This window comes from Lagenorhynchus albirostris, chromosome 2 (assembly GCF_949774975.1).
Source record: "Lagenorhynchus albirostris chromosome 2, mLagAlb1.1, whole genome shotgun sequence".
Classification (NCBI taxonomy): Eukaryota; Metazoa; Chordata; class Mammalia; order Artiodactyla; family Delphinidae; genus Lagenorhynchus; species Lagenorhynchus albirostris.
In genome coordinates, this window is record NC_083096.1 from 41,119,490 (window position 1) to 41,140,526 (window position 21,037).

The window sequence follows — 21,037 nt, forward strand, 5'->3', positions numbered from 1 at the left end:
GTTATAGAAGGAGATAATTGAATCATCTCTAGGTGTGAAGGTATTGTAATCAGACTGTGTAATATTGGTGAAAAATCATTCATTTACTTTTTCATTCATTTGTTTAACAAAATTTTATTGATAGTCTTCTATATGTAATGTCCTATGACAACATTGAAATGACCATAAACACTGAGATGACTATGTGGAACATAATAGATGTTCAGTAACTATTAGACATCTTTCCTTCTGAAAGGGGTAGGAGAGGCAGGAATAAGTGGTATGGAGAACTTTTTCACTCTTGTGCCTTACTTAAAGAAAGCCAGTTGCTGGGAGGATTTTCTTTGTTATCTTGAAATGGGCTTCACATGTGATATACTCTGGCAGTAGTGCTTGACACATACTTTCAATTGTTTAAATGTGGCGATATGTAATTTTCACCTTAAATCAGTCTGAAGAAAGATGGGATGGAGTCTTTTCTAATTCTAGTATACACTAAGGCAATTTAATTTTTAAGGTGGGGACGCATTAATGGAGTCTATGAAACTTACAGAATTGAGAAGAATTAACTGCTTATAATCAGTATTTCTGTTGATCATTTTACATCCTCTCAAAGGAAATGTGATTCCATAACATGACATCAAGAAAACAGTTGTTGAACTGAGTCTTCCATAGATTTGCTGCTTCTCTTAAGATGTCTCTTATAGCTAGTGAAAAATGAGCAAAAGCTTTTGTATGGTTTGGGGGACTTTCCATATTTACCTGTGTGGCAGATAAAAAAACTGTAAGTTTATGTGGAGTTTCCTTTCCAGATTTTACCCTATCTTATTTTTATTCCATCTTATAAGACAAAATTTAGCTTTTTGGTTTTAATTCTTTATTCCCTTTTCCTTCAATATGTCTCTAGCTCCTTTTAATCTTTTTATCGTAATCTTTTAGAAGCCATTTGATTAGAACATAAGGGACACTTAGGGAATTATCATCATCATCATCATAAGGAACATTTAAGGGATTGTTTGTTTATTTACTTTCTTACTTAGAAGAGTTTATTGTCAGAAAGAGACTGTGCAAGCAGTGTTGTTTTTTTTTTTTTTTTTCCGTATGCGGGCCTCTCACTGCCGTGGCCTCTCCCCGCTGCGGAGCACAGGCTCAGCGGCCATGGCTCACGGGCCCAGCCGCTCCGCGGCACGCGGGATCCTCCCGGACCGGGGCACGAACCCGCGTCCCCTGCATCGGCAGGCGGACTCCCAACCACTGCGCCACCAGGGAAGCCCGCAAGCAGTGTTGTTTTGAAGTAATTGAATGATTGGTCTTTTGGGTTCTCCCCTTTAAAAATGCAAAACAAAAATAGGTTAGGGAGCAGAAAGAAATTGTTGAATCTAAGAGAAGGCTATCTCTGTAGGCATTTAACACCCTATGGTCTAACGATGTGTTAGTTTTCACACAGTATTACTGATAGCAGTGTTAAAAAACAAAATTCAAGTGAGTAAATTTGAAGATCTAATTGGCATTATTAATGGATTCATGAATTGGGCAGCATCCTATCTAGCAAGTAGCAGGGAGCTCTAAGGAGCTCCAGAAAAGGAGACGTTTTTAAAGGCAGAAAGCGGGTGGGAAAAGGAAGTCATAAATAAAAATAAGGATTATTTTGAGCAAGGTCACCTTCCTTTGGGGTCAAAAGGGTTTATCATACATATTATCTCACTGATCCTGACTGAGAAATTCCAGATTGATTGGTTAAGATTCCAATCCTGGGGAAGGTTGAAATTATAGTTAGACTAGGTATTAAGTCTTGGTTTGGTGACATGGGCTTAGCACAGGTGACTCCATTTTGGACCTGTTGTTTCTTTTTCTTCTTTTTTTTTTTTTTAATTCTCCCCTTTTGATCAAACTCTTAGCTTAACTGAGAAACGTGATCAAAGTTTAAAGATTATTATGATTATAAAAAAGCAGGATAATTCTCAATGTTTGGGGTGCATTTTGGAGCCATGGTCCCCAAGATCCAAACCAATCAAAATCAAATAAGTCAGAGAACAACCCTGCTGAAGGAGTCAGCTTTTTAACCAAGTGGCTTGCTCAGTGATTTTATGGAATTGAGTTTCAGCTTCCCCAGAAGTGTTGATCGAGGCATAGCAAGTGGTGTTGACCACAGCACAGATAACTCCCTGCTCAGCTAAAAGATACTTAAGGGCTATACTATTATGAGGAAAAATTTTGGCCAGAGAGTCTAAAGATTTTTGGGAGGCAGCTATTGTTTCAGTAGCAGATAACAGAATATCTTCAAGAATTAAGGAAAATTTTAAAATCACATTCTCAATTACATTTACTTTTGACCAGGGAAGCATGGCCTTGCCAAAGGAAGTGAATTCTGAGTCATGAACATCTCCTGGTAGGTCTTTTCTAACTTTCTGATGTAAATCCATGGGAGTTGACCAATGAGGTGACTAGTTCATTTGTGGAAAGTTAGGGGTACAGTTGGGTAACCTAAGAGGCATTGCACAGTTGTCCGCTAGCCATTTAGGCGCGCATAGGTCCGAGGAGAATGATAACCACCACAAACAAAGACAAAGCGTATTGGGGCACAAACCATTCCCGTTAAAGTGATGCTGCTAATGGACCATTCACAGGGATTGCCGTGTTTACCGTTCAAGCCAGAGGTCAGTTAGGATTTCAGTGCATACGGAAAGAAAGTCTTTTAGCCTGAAATAAAGAGTCATCCACCTTGCAAAGATGGGTGCTGCTGGTGAGATCTCTTAGTGAGTGGGGACAGATCTGATCTAGATAATCATGGGAACGTGGGGGGGCAAATGACCTAAGTTATGTAGGTAATTATGTCTCATTGGGGAAGTACAGTTATAATTGGAGAAAGGTAAAAATGGTATTTCATGTTCTGGCCACAAGAGTTGAACTTGGTAAGACACTTCTTACTAAGAGGGGGTGAGTGGGGTGTTGATCATAGTTTCCAGTGACATTGGGAATAGAAGAAAAATTGGTCACAGGGAGGACCAGGAGATCTCTAGTATCATGGATAGGTCGGAATCTTTGGTGACAAATCCAGCAGTCTGAGATGTTACTCTGCTTAGCATTGGACTGGGAGATATGGAAATGTTTTTCCAGGCTAATTCCAGAGTAAATGAAAGAAAGACAAGAATAAAGGGTTTCATGTTTGTTAAAGTATGAAGTCTTGATCCAGCATCATGGGCAGAAGCAATCTACCTTGATGTCAGCTACTTCTCTTCCTTGACAATTTGATTCAGAGGTCCTTACTGTCTGTACAGGACCAGAGGTCAGGTGGAGCCTTCTTCAGCTGTGAGACATATATCCGAGGCTCAAGTCTCTGAAGTTTGACTTCCCTGCCATCTGGGCAGGGAAGAGGACCTGGTTATAGTCCCTTGTAGTCTCTTATAGGAGATTCAATGGCAGCCTTTAAAACAAAGGCTTTAGTGACTTTAAATTAGAAGGGTGGGAGAAAATTAGAAATGTTAGTTTGGAGAGTTGTAGCCAGATATTTGAGGAAACTAGAAGAATTTAGGATCTAGTTCAGTTTATAGGTGTATAACGAAACCTCAGAGACAGTTAACAGGGTTACTCTAAAATAGACAAAGGTGCAAACATAATTTTTCTCCCTACAGTTATCCCCACTTTTTTTTTTAAGGATAATTACAGTAAAACTAATCAGTTTGCATTAGACTTGGCCTGATTATTTTCATAAGTGCAGCAAGAATAGTGATTGATTGTATAAGTTCTTTTTAAGACTGCTTTGGTGGAACTTTTCATGAGGGATCTCAGATTGAACTCTTAAAAGCCTTTGAGGCTAGGAAGCCAATCCAAGCATCATCACTAGATTTTACCTGCAATACCTACAGTTTGAGTGAAATCCTCTCTTTTCAAGGTTCCTGGGCCTGTCAGGAAGTATAACCTTCCATACTCAACTGGTAAGGCTGACGGTAACCCTGTAAGTAAGGCACCAGGCCAATTTTTCCAAGCAGTTCCTTAAAGCTGTCTGGTCATATCTGAGTGTATACACATTTCTGTCAAATATGACATTCTAGTTAAAGTCTTGGTAATATAGCCAGTGTTTCCAATTGTGTTCTGTTACAGTGAGAACAGATTCTTATTGAACTTATGCAAATAATGAACTTTATTGCCATGAAGAGAATACTCAGGAGTTTCTGAATTTTGGTGGGATCAAGTAGGGAGAAAAAGTAAATGTTCCACTTTAGTTCACAAATGTATGTTACCAAATTGCTGATAGCTTTAAAAGAAGAGATAAAAGAATTTCCTTAAACCTGGAAAAACAAAAGAACCAGCAATGTTTTAAACAAAAAGTCATAAAAAATTATAATCATCTTCCTCAGTTCATTCAGTTCTATGTAATTATTTCTTTTTTTAAATTAATTTTTATTGGAGTATAGTTGCTTTACACTGTAATTAGTTCTTGATCTTCATCTTTTGTTAGCAGTTTTATGAATCCAGTTTTTCCTTAGAGTTCTATAAATTCTTAACCAGTTGGTGTTATTATCTGAAAGTTACCAGAAACTAGTATCCTAGAGTACTTGTCAGAATCCTTTCTAGAAATTTCTCTGAAAAAAGAAACACTTTTGTAGGAACGCTTTAGCAAAAGCATCAGAGTAAAACAATAACCGTCTGTAAATGTCAAAAGACTTAAAATGCCCGTGGTTAAAGATCTGACTAGAGTTCATTACAGCTCAGTTGACAAGGGAATTTGGTTATTTCTGTGACACACAACACTCCAAGACAATAACTAGAATTATGACTGATAACATTATCAGATTTATTATTGTGTTATTATAATGTCATTATATGTGTTATAATGTTTTATTATAACTGTCAGATATTAACATATATCAGATTTCTAGGAACTTCATACAATTTTTAGAATACTTATATACCTATATAAATAGAACATAAAGAAGGCCTAGTATTTTTATTTCTCAATGCTTCACATGTAATTTAACATATCAAATAAGTCTAATTAGTTTAACATGTCTTTTTATGAGAAGAGAGAACAAATCTTTTGAGATATGCCAGGGGCCCTCTGGAAAAATCCCAACGTTAGAGGTCAGAAGACTTCTTTTAGAATTTGATTTTTGGGAATTTTGTAAAAAATATCAAACGGTTTAAAAACACTTGGTCAAATAGGGTCATAGGACACTATGAAACAATGCTTATGTATTGAACCAAAGTGACAAAGACTTTACAGGCAAATATAGGTTACATAGTTCTGAGCAAAACTTACTTTTTTTAATATCCAGAGGACTAGGTTTAAGAAATCAAAGACCCGATAAAGACAACAGGGAACATAGGTGATGATTTTGACAGGACACAAGATCTTTGTGTCCCCCACCTCCTCCCTGGCCCTGGCAGATTGTTCAAAAGGTAAAGGAAAACCTTTTATAATCTCTTACTATTAAAAGCAGACCAGTAGTCCAAGAACACTTTGTCCCTTTTAATAGGGAGAAACTCAAATTCTAATTTTACACCAGCTTACTTTTGGTATTGAAACTTAATCAAATTCATTCTAATCTTAGCCAGTCCTGATCACACATAAAATTCCTTTTCCTTATTATTTCTAGTAGTTTTAATTACCTACATGAGAATTTTTAACCCTTAGAAACCTTTAATTTCTAGTGAAAACTGGGAAGTAAGCAATTATGAACTATCTTTTACATTAGCATTCTGTGGATTGGCAGATTCATAAATACTTCTTATAATTTCTAGAAATGTGTTTTCTCATAGACAGTTTCTCAGTGTGGCATAAAACATGCTTTTCAATAGACCCAAAATGCCTTGAATTTCTCTGTAAAAAGAAGCAAAAATTAGATAAACCTATGTTCAGTAATTAATCTTTCAGTACTTTACCTTGTTTGGAAGTGATCTAGATACTTAATGACTGTCCTTTAATTTAAGTTAACAAAATTTCAGGTTACCAAAAAGATTTGGAGAAACTATTGGAAAGTTCACCTAAAAACTTTTTATCCTACTGACATCTATTTCATTTACTTGTTTTTAACAATTATGTTTAGACTGCCCACAAAAACGTCATGAGACATTAGACAATGTCAGTCTTCATCCCAAGCCATTTTTCTTGCTGACAAATTTTATAAGAGATAACATGAACTTATTTGATCTTTAGTTGGCCTAGGCTGAATAAAAGGTGTATATCAACATTATTTTTAGTATGATAACTTTAAAGACGTGTCTGTTTTAATTAAATCAACAAACTTAAAATGAGCTTTTACTTACTAAAGATTATCTCAGATCGAGTGAACCTCAAAACCATTGGGTTAACTTTTCTTATATTTTTAAGAATTTTATGAATACACGATTTATATAAGCACTTAATTTTTTTTGTTGTAAGCCAGTTAAATAGAGCTCTTCTTTTTTTTTTTTTTTTTACAGTACGCGGGCCTCTCACTGTTGTGGCCTCTCCCGTTGCGGAGCACAGGCTCCGGACGTGCAGGCTCAGCGGCCATGGCTCACGGGCCCAGCCGCTGCACGGCATGTGGGATCTTCTCGGACCGGGGCACGAACCCGTGTCTCCTGCATTGGCAGGCGGACTCTCAACCACTGTGCCACCAGGGAAGCCCCAGAGCTCTTCTATAAGTTAATTTTGGCAATACTATCCAGAGGTAGAAAATATATCTATAACACATGTATATAGGCACATGTGAACATGTAGACAGATGCGAACAGGGACCTCATAGCTTCTGTACACTTGGGATTTCTCAATTACTCAAGTTCCAAGTGACCTACCCTCTGTCCCCTTTCCCCCTCTTTTTTTTTTTTTTAACTGATAAGAACTACCTCTCTGAAGTTTGTACTTTAATATTTACATCTCAAAGCCACAAGAAAAGAATGTAAGTTACAAGTCTTTTAAGATAAATAGAGGAGGTTTGGGGATTGGAAAAAGGAATAGGTGAATTTTGGACTGCCTCTAGAGCTGCATTTCTAGTTTTGCAAAGATTTGTAAGATAAGGACAGTTGCTCTCAGTTACACAAGGAATTGGGTTGTTATTTAAATGACATCATAGGTTGATTCACCCATAAGTCCTTTTATAAGGGCTTTAGAAGTTTTTTCTTTCCTGCTGGGAACATTATTTTAGTTTAGGGGAGAAGGCCTTAAAAAACAGTTATTAGCAGACTCCGTATATTAGCTTCCAGTTTGGCCAACTTTTGACCACAGAGCTACTTAAAATTAAAAAAAAATTTTGTCAGTTTTCAGCTTAGATAAACAGTAAATATTTCTGGCAGTATTGACCAACCCCTTGGACTTAAGAGGTATCCCCTAATTGGCTGCAAAAGATACTTTATTTTTCTCTTTATTGGGTACTACAGACAGAGATCCAGAATTGACTCTGGTAATAATTCTCACCCTCAACTGGCTTCTGCCAGTTTTTCCAGGATCCCACCTGCAAGGTCTGAGTGTGGTTTAAGTGGAGAATGTATCTCTGATATTTACCAGAATTTGGCAAGGTTTTAAATTAATTTTTAATTTCCGTTTCCCCTTGGTTGTTTAAGGGAATGATGTAGCAATTTACCAGAAAATCCTCAGTCTCATTACCTCTGAGAGAGATCCTTACAGGGTCTTTCTTTCAAAGGCATAGGGGTTCCTGTATGGCCATTAACTTGATGGACTTTTGTTTATGGCCTTGTAGTCTCTTCAGAGTGGAAAGACAATTCAAACAGAAGATTACTAGAATGAGTACTTGATAAAGGAAGACAGAGGGGGCAGTAGGAGTTGTGTCTGTCTTTTTTTTTTTTAATACATTTATTTATTTATTATTTATTTATTTTTGGCTGTGTTGGGTCTTCATTGCTGCACACGGGCTTTCTCTAGTTGCAGTGAGCAGGGGCTACTCTTCATTGCGGTGCGCGGGCTTCTCATTGTGGTGGCTTCTCTTGTTGCGGAGCAGGGGCTCTAGGCGCGTGAGCTTCAGTAGTTGTGGTGCGCAGGCTCAGTAGTTGTGGCTCGCAGGCTTTAGAGTGCAGGCTCAGTAGTTGTGGCACACTGGTTTAGTTGCTCCATGGCATGTGGGATCTTCCTGGACCAGGGCTCGAACCCTTGTCCCCTGCATTGGCAGGCAGATTCTTAATCACTGCACCACCAGGGAAGTTCTGTGTCTGCCTTATACTCCTTTGTTTTAGGTACCTCTTGTGTCTTTAATTTTTTGTTAGCTTTTTGTAATGAAACTTTCAATAAAGTTCTTTTGGCATTTTGAAGCCTTTGGAAGCTACTGCATACCAGTTAAAATATGTATCCTATTCTGTTTGTTTAATTGGGGAACTCTTACTTTTAAGTGCACTTCTTAAGTGAATGATCTTGTCTAATTGGAATGTTCCCCATAATGGCCACTGTAATTCTGGGTTGTTTTTAGTAATATTTTGCCATTTTTGTAGATATCTACAGTTTCCAGGATTGTAGTTGTTAGACATAAAATAAGCAGGTATGCCAGAAGGGTGTGCTTAAGTCTTCGGATTTTAAGGATCCCATTATTGTTTTTATTTTTTTAGCTAGGCCTTTGGGTCTCTTGGAGCCAAACTAATACCTAAGAGGGGTGTGTCATAGGCTTGGGGATTATGTGGTGTTTTACAGTGTACCTCTATGAGTGGAAATTTTCTTAAGGTTGGCAAGTGACTGAGTGTCAGTAACCCATTCTGTGACCAACTTATCCTAACTTGGGAGTCTTTGAGTTAGGTGGTGGGTATTCTAACAGATCTTAAATGCTCAACCCTTATGCATCAATTTTGAGGCTGTTTTGACTTCTGAGATTCCTATTAGCATTTAGCCTTTATCTACATAAAGTAAGGTAAAAAAATGTGTACCTTAGTATATACTGAGTCCTAACCAAGAAAAGGCCCTGTGTGTACCATACCAGTTCCCCAATGTGGGATGTGGGACCTTGGACTGGGGAAAGCATTGAACCAGCAGATCTCAACAAATGTGGGCTGTGGACTGGGGGCCCCACATAAATAGGGAACTGCATATTGCCGCTAACAGTACCTAAGTGGATCCTGGGACAGAATTAAGGGTTGGGGGTTCCACTCAAAAACCTGGGAATTGCAGTCCATGATAAAGCTAGGGACCTGGGTTCCGGGCAGAACTGTCCACCAGCTCAAGCTGTCTTGCTCTGTAAAGGAAAGCCAGTTATATCTGAAGCTTGATGCAAAGAGAAAGGAGCTCAGAATTGAGAGAAACTTACCGCTGAAAGAAAGACAGTGAACGCAAAAAGGGGTTCACAGATACCACACCTGTCTTTCTTGTCCTCGAATGCCATCAGAAGTTTGTTCACTTTGGACCCTGACACTGACACCATATCTGTTAAAAGACAAAATCCAGCTGAGTAAATTTGAAGATCTAATTGACTTTATTGATTCCTGAACCGGGCAGCATCCCATCTAGCAAGTAGAAAGGAGCTCCACGGAGCTCCAGAAAAGGAAAGGTCTTTAAAGCCAAAGAGGGGATGGGACAAGGAAGTCATAAACAAAAAAAGATTATTTTGAGCAATACACCTTCCTTTGGGAGACAAAAACGTTTATTGGCTGGTTACCTCCCTGGTGCTGACGAGGAAGTTCCAGCTGACTGGTTAAGATTCCAGTCCTGGGGAAGGTTGAAACTGCGATTAAGTTAGATATTCTAAAGTTTGGTGACATGGGTTTAGTGGCTCCATTTTGGGCTGTTTGTTCCTTTTTTTTTTTGCGGTACGCGGGCCTTTCACTGTTGTGGCCTCTCCCGTTGCGGAGCACAGGCTCCAGACGCGCAGGCTCAGCGGCCATGGCTCACGGGCCCAGCTGCTCCGCGGCACGTGGGATCTTGCCGGACCGGGGCACGAACCCGTGTCTCCTGCATTGGCAGGCGGACTCTCAACCACTGCGCCACCAGGGAAGCCCTGTTTCTTTTTTTAATGGCAGAAAAACTGCGTAAACAACATTGAAAGCAATTATAGTTGAGGCAATGCCTGGGCACAACTGTTATCGTGATTATTGCTTTTACTATTCTCTGGTGACTCTTTGAACTTCTAGGTTTCACATAACACTTAGTTTAGAAAAAACATTAATAGGGGGTTGGTTAAATGCAAATGGGAAGCAGATTCCCTGACTGACCAGGTTTGTTATTCACGGAAAGGCTGATGGCTCTAGATTTGTGGGTGATGTGTAGAACCGTAAATTACAGTTTTTCTCAAGGTTGCCTTTTGTTGTCAGAACACTTAGCATAAGTCAGAAATGGTAGGCTTTACCTGAAAAGAACAAAAAACCCATTGAATATAATAAATCAGCACTTAAAAAAAAAACTCTAACCACCAAGGCCATCTCAAACAGGCATATATTCTTTTATGTGACTGAAGTTGTTTAAAAAAAAAAAAGGAAGCACCAACAAACAAAAACTTATCCCAGCAAACCCAGGTTGATTTGGATGTTCTTCCTAATGTGATAAATCTGAATGAAAACCAAGCATGCTTGACCAAGAGTAAAGTGATAGAGCCTCCAGTAGGGCCTACTGGAGAGTGTGGAGTAGACATAGGAATATAAGATGTGACTAAGTAGAGTCTTATATGGGGATTAAATTCTGTGCATGTGGAGACAATCAAGTATGGTCAAAATACTCTTGAAAATCCCTTAAAATTTCCCATAAAGTACAAATGTAGACATACTGGCTTTCAAGAAGTCTGACGTGGCCAGTTCTTCCTTTAACATTGCTTTTCTTTTGTTGAATCAATGATGAGGCAGTAGCTATATTCTTTTTAGTGACTAAGGGTAGAATAACAGAATTGGAAGAATTAACTTTTTATTCTAGTTCGTGAAACTGATTTTCATTATTTCTGTGAGTAAAAATGCCTTTTTTTTTTTTTAAATTGGTAAATGAATAAGGACCTTTGTTTTCCAAGGAAATCCTTGGGTTACAAGGATGTTTGAGAGCCCACTTTTTCTCAGAGAGGCCCATTCTCTTTTACATAGTGTGAAATTTGTACCTCTTCATAGCTCTGATTTTCTTGTGTGCCTGTCTATCTTCTTCAGTCTTTCCTTCTCTCTGATTCTACTCTATCTTGTCTGATAGGCTCCTGCCTCAACTCCTTACCTTTATTTTCTCTTCATCTTTGTTCCCATACTCGCTTGTACTTGTCCTGTGCTCTGTATTTTTCTTGCTCTACTCAGTAACAGTAGAATAATCTAATTCAAATTCAGTTACCTGAAGTGTGGTAGCATAAGATCTGGTTTAGGTTTAGGCTCTTATTTAACTTTGTGACTGAGAAAGGCATTTCACATCCCTGAGCCTCAATTTCCTTAGTTATAAAAGGAAGGTAATATATTAAATGAATTAGATATAGTGAAGGAGTACCAAATGGTGATGGTCTCTTGGGTAAATTAGAATTTCACAATTCTATTATCTATAGATTGTGCCTTCTATAATAATTTCTCTTAGTAAATTGAGTCAGGGTTGGTGCTCTGGACTGCTGGATAGCAGTTTTCAAAAATTTTCAATGACAACTTTGAAATTGCTCATTTCTATTCAGCTACACTCTCTTCTTTCATGAATCACACTTTATAATCACCCTAATTCTATTCTTTCTCTTGATCTCGGGTAAAGAAATATGGGTTGACACGATATATAAAGATAAGACATCTTCTATGGTACACCAGAACTTTTTGACATAAAGGTTAGTAAATAAATAATGGAAGCAGTTTTTCTCTTTTGAATGCCAAAGCACAGTGGAAATTCTTGTTCTGTCTGAATGATTAACAGAAATGTAGAGAACTTATTGAAGGTATTGGTTTATCTTCAGGTAGAATTTTTATTTTTTTAAAAGATTTTTTGATGTGGACCATTTTTAAAGTCTTTATTGAGGTTGTTACGATATTGCTTCTGTTTTATGTTTTGGCTTTTGGCCCCGAGGCATGTGGGATCTTAGCTTCCCGACCAGGGATTGAACCTACACCCCCTGCATTGGAAGGTGAAGTCTTAACCACTGGACCACCAGGGAAGTCCCTAGGTAGAATGTTAAATACGTATCCATTTTTAAAAGCATTTATTAAGTGTCTCCCTAGATATATTACTGAAGAAATAATAGCCACATGACCTAATATGGGATTAAAAGTTGAATTCCAGGTAACCTAGTTTCCTTGAAAAATAATCATTATATGCTGCGTGTGTGTCTTAAAATGAAGATTAAGAAATTAAGACGGTTAGAGTCAAAAATTTTGATCAAGTAAAATCTGTTTAAAGTCATATTTATGAATAAGTTGATTACTTGGAATTATTCTAGAAATCGATAGATGAATCTTTTCTTTCTGGTACTCAAAAACCTCAGTAAGTATCCTGCAGCAGAAATCTGCAAGAGGTGGTTTTCATCCTTGGCTGCCGCTATTGATCAGCAGTGCTTGTGACCTACTTTTAAGGGGCTGATAAGGAAGGAGGCATAGTATGTATATTTAAGGTTACATTTAAAAAGCCTTCCAGTATTTCCATCACTTCGTTGTTGTTTCCATGGAAGCGGAACCACTATCATCAGCAGGAGTCCATTTCAACTGCTGGCTTCCGGTTCTTGTTTCTCTGTTACTATGGTGACTGCCTCGAAAGCAACAGAAATACCAAAAGTTTAAAAAGCAGAAATTTGATTACAAAATATTTTTTTTGTTTGTTTTTTTGTTTTTGTTTTTGTTTTGCGGTACGCGGGCCTCTCACTGTTGCGGCCCCTCCCGTTGCAGAGCACAGGCTCCGGACACGCAGGCTCAGTGGCCATGGCTCACGGGCCCAGCCGCTCCGCGGCATGTGGGATCTTCCCGGACCGGGGCATGAACCCGTGTCCCCTGCATCAGCAGGCGGACTCTCAACCACTGCGCCACCAGGGAAGCCCTCAAGTTGATTTTTTTGAAAAAGAAAAATTTGAAGTTTTATTAAAGCTTAATGACACTGAATTAAATAGAAAAAAACCCTAAATTGCCATAGTTTCTGTTAGAGTTGAGCCTAAGAAGAACCAAAAATTCTAAATGGGGATTTAAATTAGGGCTTGAAAGGTATAACCTGCAATGAGAAGAGCTAATGGTAATGGGAGTAGCAGTTGGAGTCTATGAGCAATAAGCTCAAAACTAAGAATGAGCAGTGTGTTGAAGTAGTGAATGTTTCTTATTTATGTGGCACATTTTATCTTCAAAATATGTTATAGTTAGGTGATTTTCACAGATTATATCCATTTTTCAACCGAGTAAAAATAAAAACCTTGGGTTTAGAAATTAAGTAAATTTTAAGGACAGAGGCAGGAAGCAATACTGACATTTTATTTGAGGTTTGAGGAGTTGGAGAATTAATAAATATAGATTGTTCCCACAGTTAAAAGGCAGTAGAGATCCCCATCCCTCACCAAGACCAGTTATATTTGTGAATTACTACTCATAAAGGAGATAAGAGATGGAGTTGTAAGATAAAAGCTGTGAAAGGAAAGGTATATAAGCAAAATTGCAATCCCAACTTTGTTGCAATTTTTCTTTTCTTTTTAAAAAATATTTATTTATTTATTAGGCTGCACTGGGTCTTAGTTGTGGCACGCAGGATCTTCGTTGTGGTATGCGGGATCTTTAGTTGAGGCATGAGAACTCTTAGTTGCGGCACGTGGGATCTAGTTCCCTGACCAGGGATCGAACCTGGGCCCCCTGCATTGGGAGTGCAGAGTCTTAGCCATTGGACCACCAGGGAAGTCCCTGTACTTTTTCTTAGAGGTCTGTATTCACTCAGCGTTCTTTGGTTTACATGTGACAAAATCCACTACCTTAGGGAACAAATGGCAGGATTGTAGGTTCAACTGAAATCAGGGACCCCAGTCACATTAGGTTTTCTTTTTTGGTCTCTCGTATTTGTGTCTCTTTTTTTGCTTTGGCAGAAACTATGGCTGCTGGCACTTCCCACTCTCTTATTTCCAGCGTCAATAACACAGAAGGACTGATTGGTCCAGTTTGTGTTGGGCCAATTTCTCCCTTCTCCAACTGTGGCCAAGAGGATGGGGTTCTATGGTTGGCCCTGCTGTGACAGGGAGGCTCACCCTTGGCTGACAAGTAGTGACTAGAGGGGCTGAGATGTGAAATAAGGTAGCAGCTTTCATTCAAACCATGTTGTTAAGGGTTAGTAGTGGTTGGGGGAAGAGGTGGAGGAGTTTGAAGGGGAGGAGAAAGGGGCATTTCCCAGAAGAAATAGAAGATGTTGTTCCAGGCAGAAATAAGAAGAGGTTTTCCCGCCTGTAGAAAAATATTTTTCTCTTGGGGAAAAATATCTGGTTTATTGTAATTCAGTTCACTTCTAATTCAGGAAACCAGGTGACATTATTGTGTAGGATTTGGTTTTGAGAGAAAAACCAAGATTGAAAACCTTTACAACTTATTGCTTCCTATAGCACTGGCTCTGTTGTAGTACCTTTTATATATGTTGTCTCCTTTAATCTCTACAGTCATTTGAGGTATATATTTCCATTTTAGAGAATGAGGAAGAGGTTCACAGAGTTGAGATGACTTATCATCGGACACATGACTAACGAGAGACAGAGCCAGAATTCAGATAACCAGGGTTTCTGGAATATAATCCAGGGTACTGTCCACTGTGTGATACTTACATTTTGGTTAACTTCATTCAGAAGATGCATAGGGTGAATTATAAAAACAGTACTGTGTATTAAGTGCTTTGATAAAAATGAGTCATGAATAGTATTGAATATTATTTATGCTAGGAACCTTAGACATCATATAGTACAGTGGTTTCAGACTTTTTGACTTTCAGCCATGGAATCCTTTCTTCAAATGAAATGTTATATTATAGTCGAGTATATATATAAAATGGGTAAAAGCATAGGATCATCGCACTCTGGAGAGGAGAGATCCAGGAGTATAACACCTCCTTTTTGAGATCTTGAGTTCTTAGAGGCCACTTTGAATACCCTTTCCTTAGGGAAACTGAGAGCCAGCAGGGTAAATGATCCTTGTTCACTTTCACATAATATATTACAAGGATTTAAATCACATTATTGTTTTCAGTTGTAAGGTGGGTGACAATTTGTTATTAATGAATAAACCCTGATGCTTACAAAAATCAGAGTGAATTTAGAGTTACCCTAAATAATTTTATTCTCCAGTTTGGTGGTACTTTTATAGCATATCACATCCATGTCACAGCTTTTATTATGTCTCTTGCACTTAGTCCTATTTGTTGAGTTGGACAATCGTATACTGTTTGGGCTAGGCTGGTCTCTTGTCCACAGAGCTTTTTACATTACATTCTTTATATATCGGCTCCTCTTATAAAATACATCAAGTTCTCTATACATATTTAAACAGGGGCATTTCAGAATTTAGATAAATGAAATTCATCTAGAGACCTTGCTGATATGAATAACTTTAGACCTTGCTGATATGAATAACTTTGATGTCTGTTCCAATTTTGATCTCTCTCTTCTTTTCAGTTAGAAATGTGAACAAATGGTAAATTGGGTAAAAGGAAGTTAATCTTCAGTTTGGATTAAAGAAAGTTTATTTATTTTTCACATATCCTGACTTCTGTTTTTTCCTTTTAGGAGAGTCAAGCCCTACTCGTCGAGAAGCTGTGAAGAGAAGAACCGCAGAATATCTCATGCGAGCAGAGAGTCTCTCTAGCCTTTATGTGAAACCTCAACTTGATGATGTATCTCAGGTATGTCTTATGTTTCATTTTATATTTTCTTTAGCCATTTTTGCTGTTTTGTCTCTCAGTTTTATTTCTAACTAGAATGTTTGAGCATTTTGGTCTTTGGAATTTTATCAGTGATTTTCTTACAAGGTGTTGGTGAGAAGAAAAGCATTAAAGCAAACCACCAAAAGTGGAATAAAATGGGACTCACTTTCTCCTTCTCTTTCTCGGCCTTTTATTCTTTACTCCATCCCTAATATCACCATGTGTAGAATGACAGTAATTTATACTGAATTTTATTTGAGAATTTTAAAGTTAAGTTATGACTCTTATACTATTCCTGCACCGTTTATTGATTCATGCTAAAACTGATTATTTAAGCATAAGTCCTGCAAGTAGCAGCTATGATTACCTAGAATTATAAAGGTATAATTCTAACAGGGATATTTAGGTTATTTGGGGCTACCCCTAGTCTTGTCTGGAAAGCAGGTGAATGTTTAAAACATTAGAAACATTTTGGTTTATCATTACTGTTTTTATGTTATGTCCATCTGGATTTGGCAAATTTCTGGAAGAAATTTTTCTGTTTTTTTCTTTTTTACTTTATATGAAACTAAGTTTTTTTTTCTGATGCAATTTAAGACTTATACCTTCTAGAGGTGGGAGAAAGTGTTTATTTTCTTAATTGATCTAAGAGGCAGGCAGGCTTGTTCACATCTCAACTCTGTCCCTTGAAGCCATGGAAGATTGGACAAGATACTTAACTCCACCTCTTAGCTTCAGTTTCTACATCTGAATGATGAGGATAATAGTAATTCCTTGCTAGGTTGTAGTTAGGATTAAATGAGTTAAAAAAAATCACTCATATGTGGATGCACACGTACATACACATGTGAACATTCAAGTGCCTACCTCATAAAAAGACCAGCCTATAAGCCAAGCTTTTTAGACTAGCTTAATAAGCATTAGCCCTATTTTTCATCTCCCCTCATATATTGCTTTATATACCTTTTCCCACATTTTTAAATGCTTTTTGTACTTTCTGAAAATTATAAAATGTCTCAATTTTCTAGTTTAAAAATAGCCCATTGTTTAATCTTGGTTCATTGGACAACTAAAACTTTTTTTGCTGCTTTTCTGAGGCCTTTTCATTTTCTGTGTGCCCTTTTAAAACATACAGTTATCAGAACTGTACTTATTAGTGTAAGAATTTTTGTTGTTAAGCATTTGGCCAATCTTTTTAGAACAAAAACGTATATTCCAACTTAGAAGTAATATACTTTTGTTACTTGTTCTAACATAATGAATGTATTTAAGTAAGACAGCTGCTGACTCATTTTCAGATTGTTAATTACTGTGACTCTGTATTCTGTTTGCTAATCTTTTCCTGTTTTCTTTCATCGTTGTTTCAATTATATTATTTCCTTTAATGTTTCACTATTGAATTTTATTTTTAATTTTTAAAATTAAAAACTATTTATTTTTATTGAAGTATAATTGACTTATATTAGTTTCAGGTGTACAACATAGTGATTCAATATTTTTATACATTACAAAATGGTCACCATGATAAGTCTAGTTATCATGTGTTACCATATAAAGTTATTACAATACTATTGACTATATTCCTTATGCTAACTTATTTACTTTGTAACTGGAAGTTTGTACCTCTTAATCTCCCACACCTGTTTCACTCACACCCTCTCCCTGCTCTGGCAACCACCAGTCTGTTCTATGTATTTATAAGTCTGTTTCTGTTTTGTTATGTTTATTCATTTGTTTTGTCTTTTAGATTCCACATGTAAATGGAATCATACAATATTTGTTTTTCCCTGACACTTAGCCTAATACCTAATACCCTCTAGGTCCATTCATTTTGCAAATGGCAGGATTGAGTTTTATCTTTTTTAAAAATAAATTTATTTATTATTTATTTATTTATTTTTGGCTGTGTTGGGTCTTTGTTGCTGCACATGGGCTTTCTCTAGCTGCGGTGAGCGCACGTTACTTTTCGTTGTGGTGCGCGGGCTTCTCCTCGCGGTGTCTTCTCTTGTTGCGGAGCACGGGCTCTAGGTGCGCAGGCTTCAGTAGTTGTGGCACGCGGGCTCAGTAGTTGTGGCGCACGGGCTTAGTTGCTCTGTGGCATGTGGGATCTTCCCGGATCAGGGATCGAACCCATGTCCCCTGCATTGGCAGGCGGATTCTTAACCACTGCGCCACCAGGGAAGTCCCTGAATTTTATCATTTTTAAATGGAATATTTATCTAAACATTACTTGGATTCTTATTTTCTGTGGAGTTGGCAACCTACCCTGTGTGCTATCCTGATGCATATATTCTCCATCCAGTTTGGGGGATACTCATAAATGTAGTAAATAGGATGCGCCTCTATGAACTTTTACTAAATCCATCTTGTATATAAATACAATTGATCCTTGAACAACATGGGTTTGAACAGTGCGAGTTCACTTACACGTGGATTTCTTTCGGCAGTAAATACTGCAGTACTACACAGTCTGAAGTTGGTTGAATCCATGGATACAGGAGGAATTGTGGATACAGAGGGCTACTATAAGTTATATTAGGATTTTCAACTGTGGGGAGGTTTGGCACCCCAACCCCGTATTATTCAAGGGATAACCATATTCTAAAAGTTTTAGGGAGTCAAAATCAGCAGTATTCTGTTCTTTCTATTAATGTTAACTTTGAATGTTCTACTTATACTTACTCATTCAAACTCTCCATTGATGTATCCCCTGTTACAGTTTCCCACAGTCATTTTATGGAGCAATAATTTATTAGGCAAATAAATATATAAAGCCTGCTGTATAGCTTTTGACTTGGAGAAAGGAACCATGAAGTATATCAGTCAGAATTTTCCTTCAAGCATAGCTTCAAATGAAAATAAAACAAAAAGAGATCTAGTATAGGAAAGCTGATTGTATTAGGTTCATATAAATTCATTAAGCCTCTGTTATGACTCTGCGTGTATACAGTATCAAACTAGATATACTTTGGAGTTATATTAAAGATATGACACAGTCTCTGCTCTTGCAAACCCTAAAGCATAATTGAGGACCCAAAATATGTACGTAATTGAGGAAACAAAAGTTAGAGAGGATTGTGAGAGCCATGTAGAATAATGGAAACTTGTATCAGGAAGGGTTAAAAAGGGGTACCTAGTGAATCAGATTTGATATGCTAAGATTTTTTTTCAGTTCTTAGGCAAGGAGGTTAGAGAAGAGTTTTTCCTGATAGAGCAAGATGTTTTTCTTTTAGGGTAAGGATTTTCTTTTTATTTTCACTTTTGTATTTTACTCTTAAATCTGGCCCTTATTTAGGTCAGAGATATGCTTGATTATTTTTTATCTGTAATTTAACTTAAATGTCTTCTAGAGGTTCTGGATGAGCTTGGTGAATTTATTATTGCTCTTCTTTAGCCATCTTTGGGCAATAGTTTCAACCAACACAATGAGAGAATGATATAAATGATTTTTAATAAATCTTAAATTCTGTGCAGAGCAGATATTATTCCTTTCTTGAATACATGTGCAAATATTTCTTTCTCATCTGGTTGAATAAGAAAATAAAGGAATCCTTTGTGGGTTTGAAATTTTTTGTTGATTACTGTTTTTCCCTTTGGTGCAGTCTAGGTCATGACTCACTTTACCTGAGTTTTCTGTGGTAGTTCAAGCTTTTGCTTTATTGAGTTTATTTGAGACTCTTATATGGTAAATAAAAAAGTTCCGAATTTCCCCGTCGTTGGTGATAATATCCTTTTCAAAAAAGGAAAGAAAGGAGCAAAAGCACTCTCCTACTCTTTCTTTTCTTCATTACTTCATTACTAAAAGGCTCTGAGGAAACTTAAGGAGCAAGTCTGAGAAAAAAAGGAAATGAGCTTTATTTGAACTAAAGGTGCAGTTTTAACTAAAGGAGATGGATTTCTTTTCCTTTTTTTTTTTTAATTGTTGGTGACTTTGAATGATTTAAGAATTGGTATTAGAGAGGGTTTCTCTGGAAAAGACTTGAAATAGCTTATTTGCTATTTTTAGCTCTAGGAATTTAAAACTTAAGATCAGTGAAATTTAGAAAAAGACAGTAAATGGTCTAAACTTAGGACATAAAGGATTGTGTAGTTTTTAAAGCACGAATACTTTTTTTTGTTTGCAATTACAAGGTACGAATGAAAATACAATTGGCCCTCTGTACCCACGGGTTCCACATTTGTAGATTAAACCAACTGCAGATCGAAAATATTTGGGGAGAAAAAGTTCTAGAAAGTTCTAAGAAACAAAACTTGAATTTGGCACCTGTTGTCAACTATTGACATAGCATTTACATTGCATTAGGTATTATAAGTAGTTTAGAGATGATTTAAAGTATATGGGAGGATGTGTGTAGGTTATATGTAAATACTACACCATTTTAAATAAGGGACTTGAGCATCTGAGGATTTTGGTATTTGTGGGGATCCTGGAACCAATCCCCTGTGTATGCTGAGGGACAACTGTAGAATGTATGGCTTTCCTGAATATTTTGTGGATTTTGAGTATAGTTGCTGTAATATTGAAAATATTTCTCTGTTGTGCATTTTGTTTACTGGTATTATTGGTATTTCTCAATTCTTCTTTAGCAAATATTTTAAAATGAGTGTTGTGTCACCCTTAGTGAAACATGGGCAAAGCAAAGATAGAAATCAGGGGCATTCCAAATCAGTAATAGGACTGCAGTTAAGAGTTGTGCTTGAAATGTGATGTAAGAGAGACTTTTTTTAGGAAACTGAGTATTGAGGGTTAATAGGTTGCCAGTGAAAGTCTCGGCAAAGCCAAAAATCTACAGATGAAGCCAAGTTCAGAAACTAGTGTAGTTGGCTATCGTGGTTCAGAGCGGAATTCTTGATATGTTCTTTGTAGAGCTTTCCTTTTGTCCTTGATGGCTTGTTCCCTCCCAAATAATGCTGACTTACTCTCAGGTTATTTAAGGATGAGTAGCTAACCTTACTCCACATGTGGTTGGTGGACCAGCAGCACAGCATCACCTGGTATCTTCTTGGAAATGCAGAATCTTAGGCTCCACCAAAGACTACTGAATCCAAATCTCATTTTTACAAGGTCCTCAGATGATGTGCATGCATGTTAAAGTTTGAAAAGTACCTCACTAACAGATTGGTAAGAATTGAGATAGATCTCATTGAGAAAAGGGAATAATACCGAGTGAAAGAGACTCTGGGCAGGATAAACAACAGCTTTCAAAAACCCCAAAAATGAAAACAAAGGTAAGGTTAACTTAACCATTTAGACAATGTTGAACAGGAATAGTAAATAGGTTTTACTACTGTGCTAACTCTAGCCACTGGTGGTGGCTGTATTGCAAGACAGAGTGTGGGACTAATAGA

General features: G+C 37.3%; 1 protein-coding gene and 1 non-coding gene across 6 annotated transcripts in view; one reads left to right on the forward strand and one right to left on the reverse strand.

Annotated features, from left to right (window-relative positions):
* The window catches only part of RPS6KC1 (ribosomal protein S6 kinase C1), a 212,595-nt gene that overhangs the window by 106,156 nt on the left and 85,402 nt on the right, over window positions 1–21,037 (forward strand). For all 5 annotated transcript variants that reach the window (XM_060131314.1, XM_060131349.1, XM_060131322.1 and 2 more), the window contains one exon: window positions 15,552–15,667. In XM_060131314.1, coding sequence (XP_059987297.1) covers window positions 15,552–15,667 — 116 coding nt within the window. The remainder of the gene's footprint in view (window positions 1–15,551; window positions 15,668–21,037) is intronic.
* Window positions 13,618–13,690, reverse strand: TRNAG-CCC (transfer RNA glycine (anticodon CCC)). The gene has a single exon. It is a non-coding gene; the product is annotated as a tRNA-Gly (tRNA).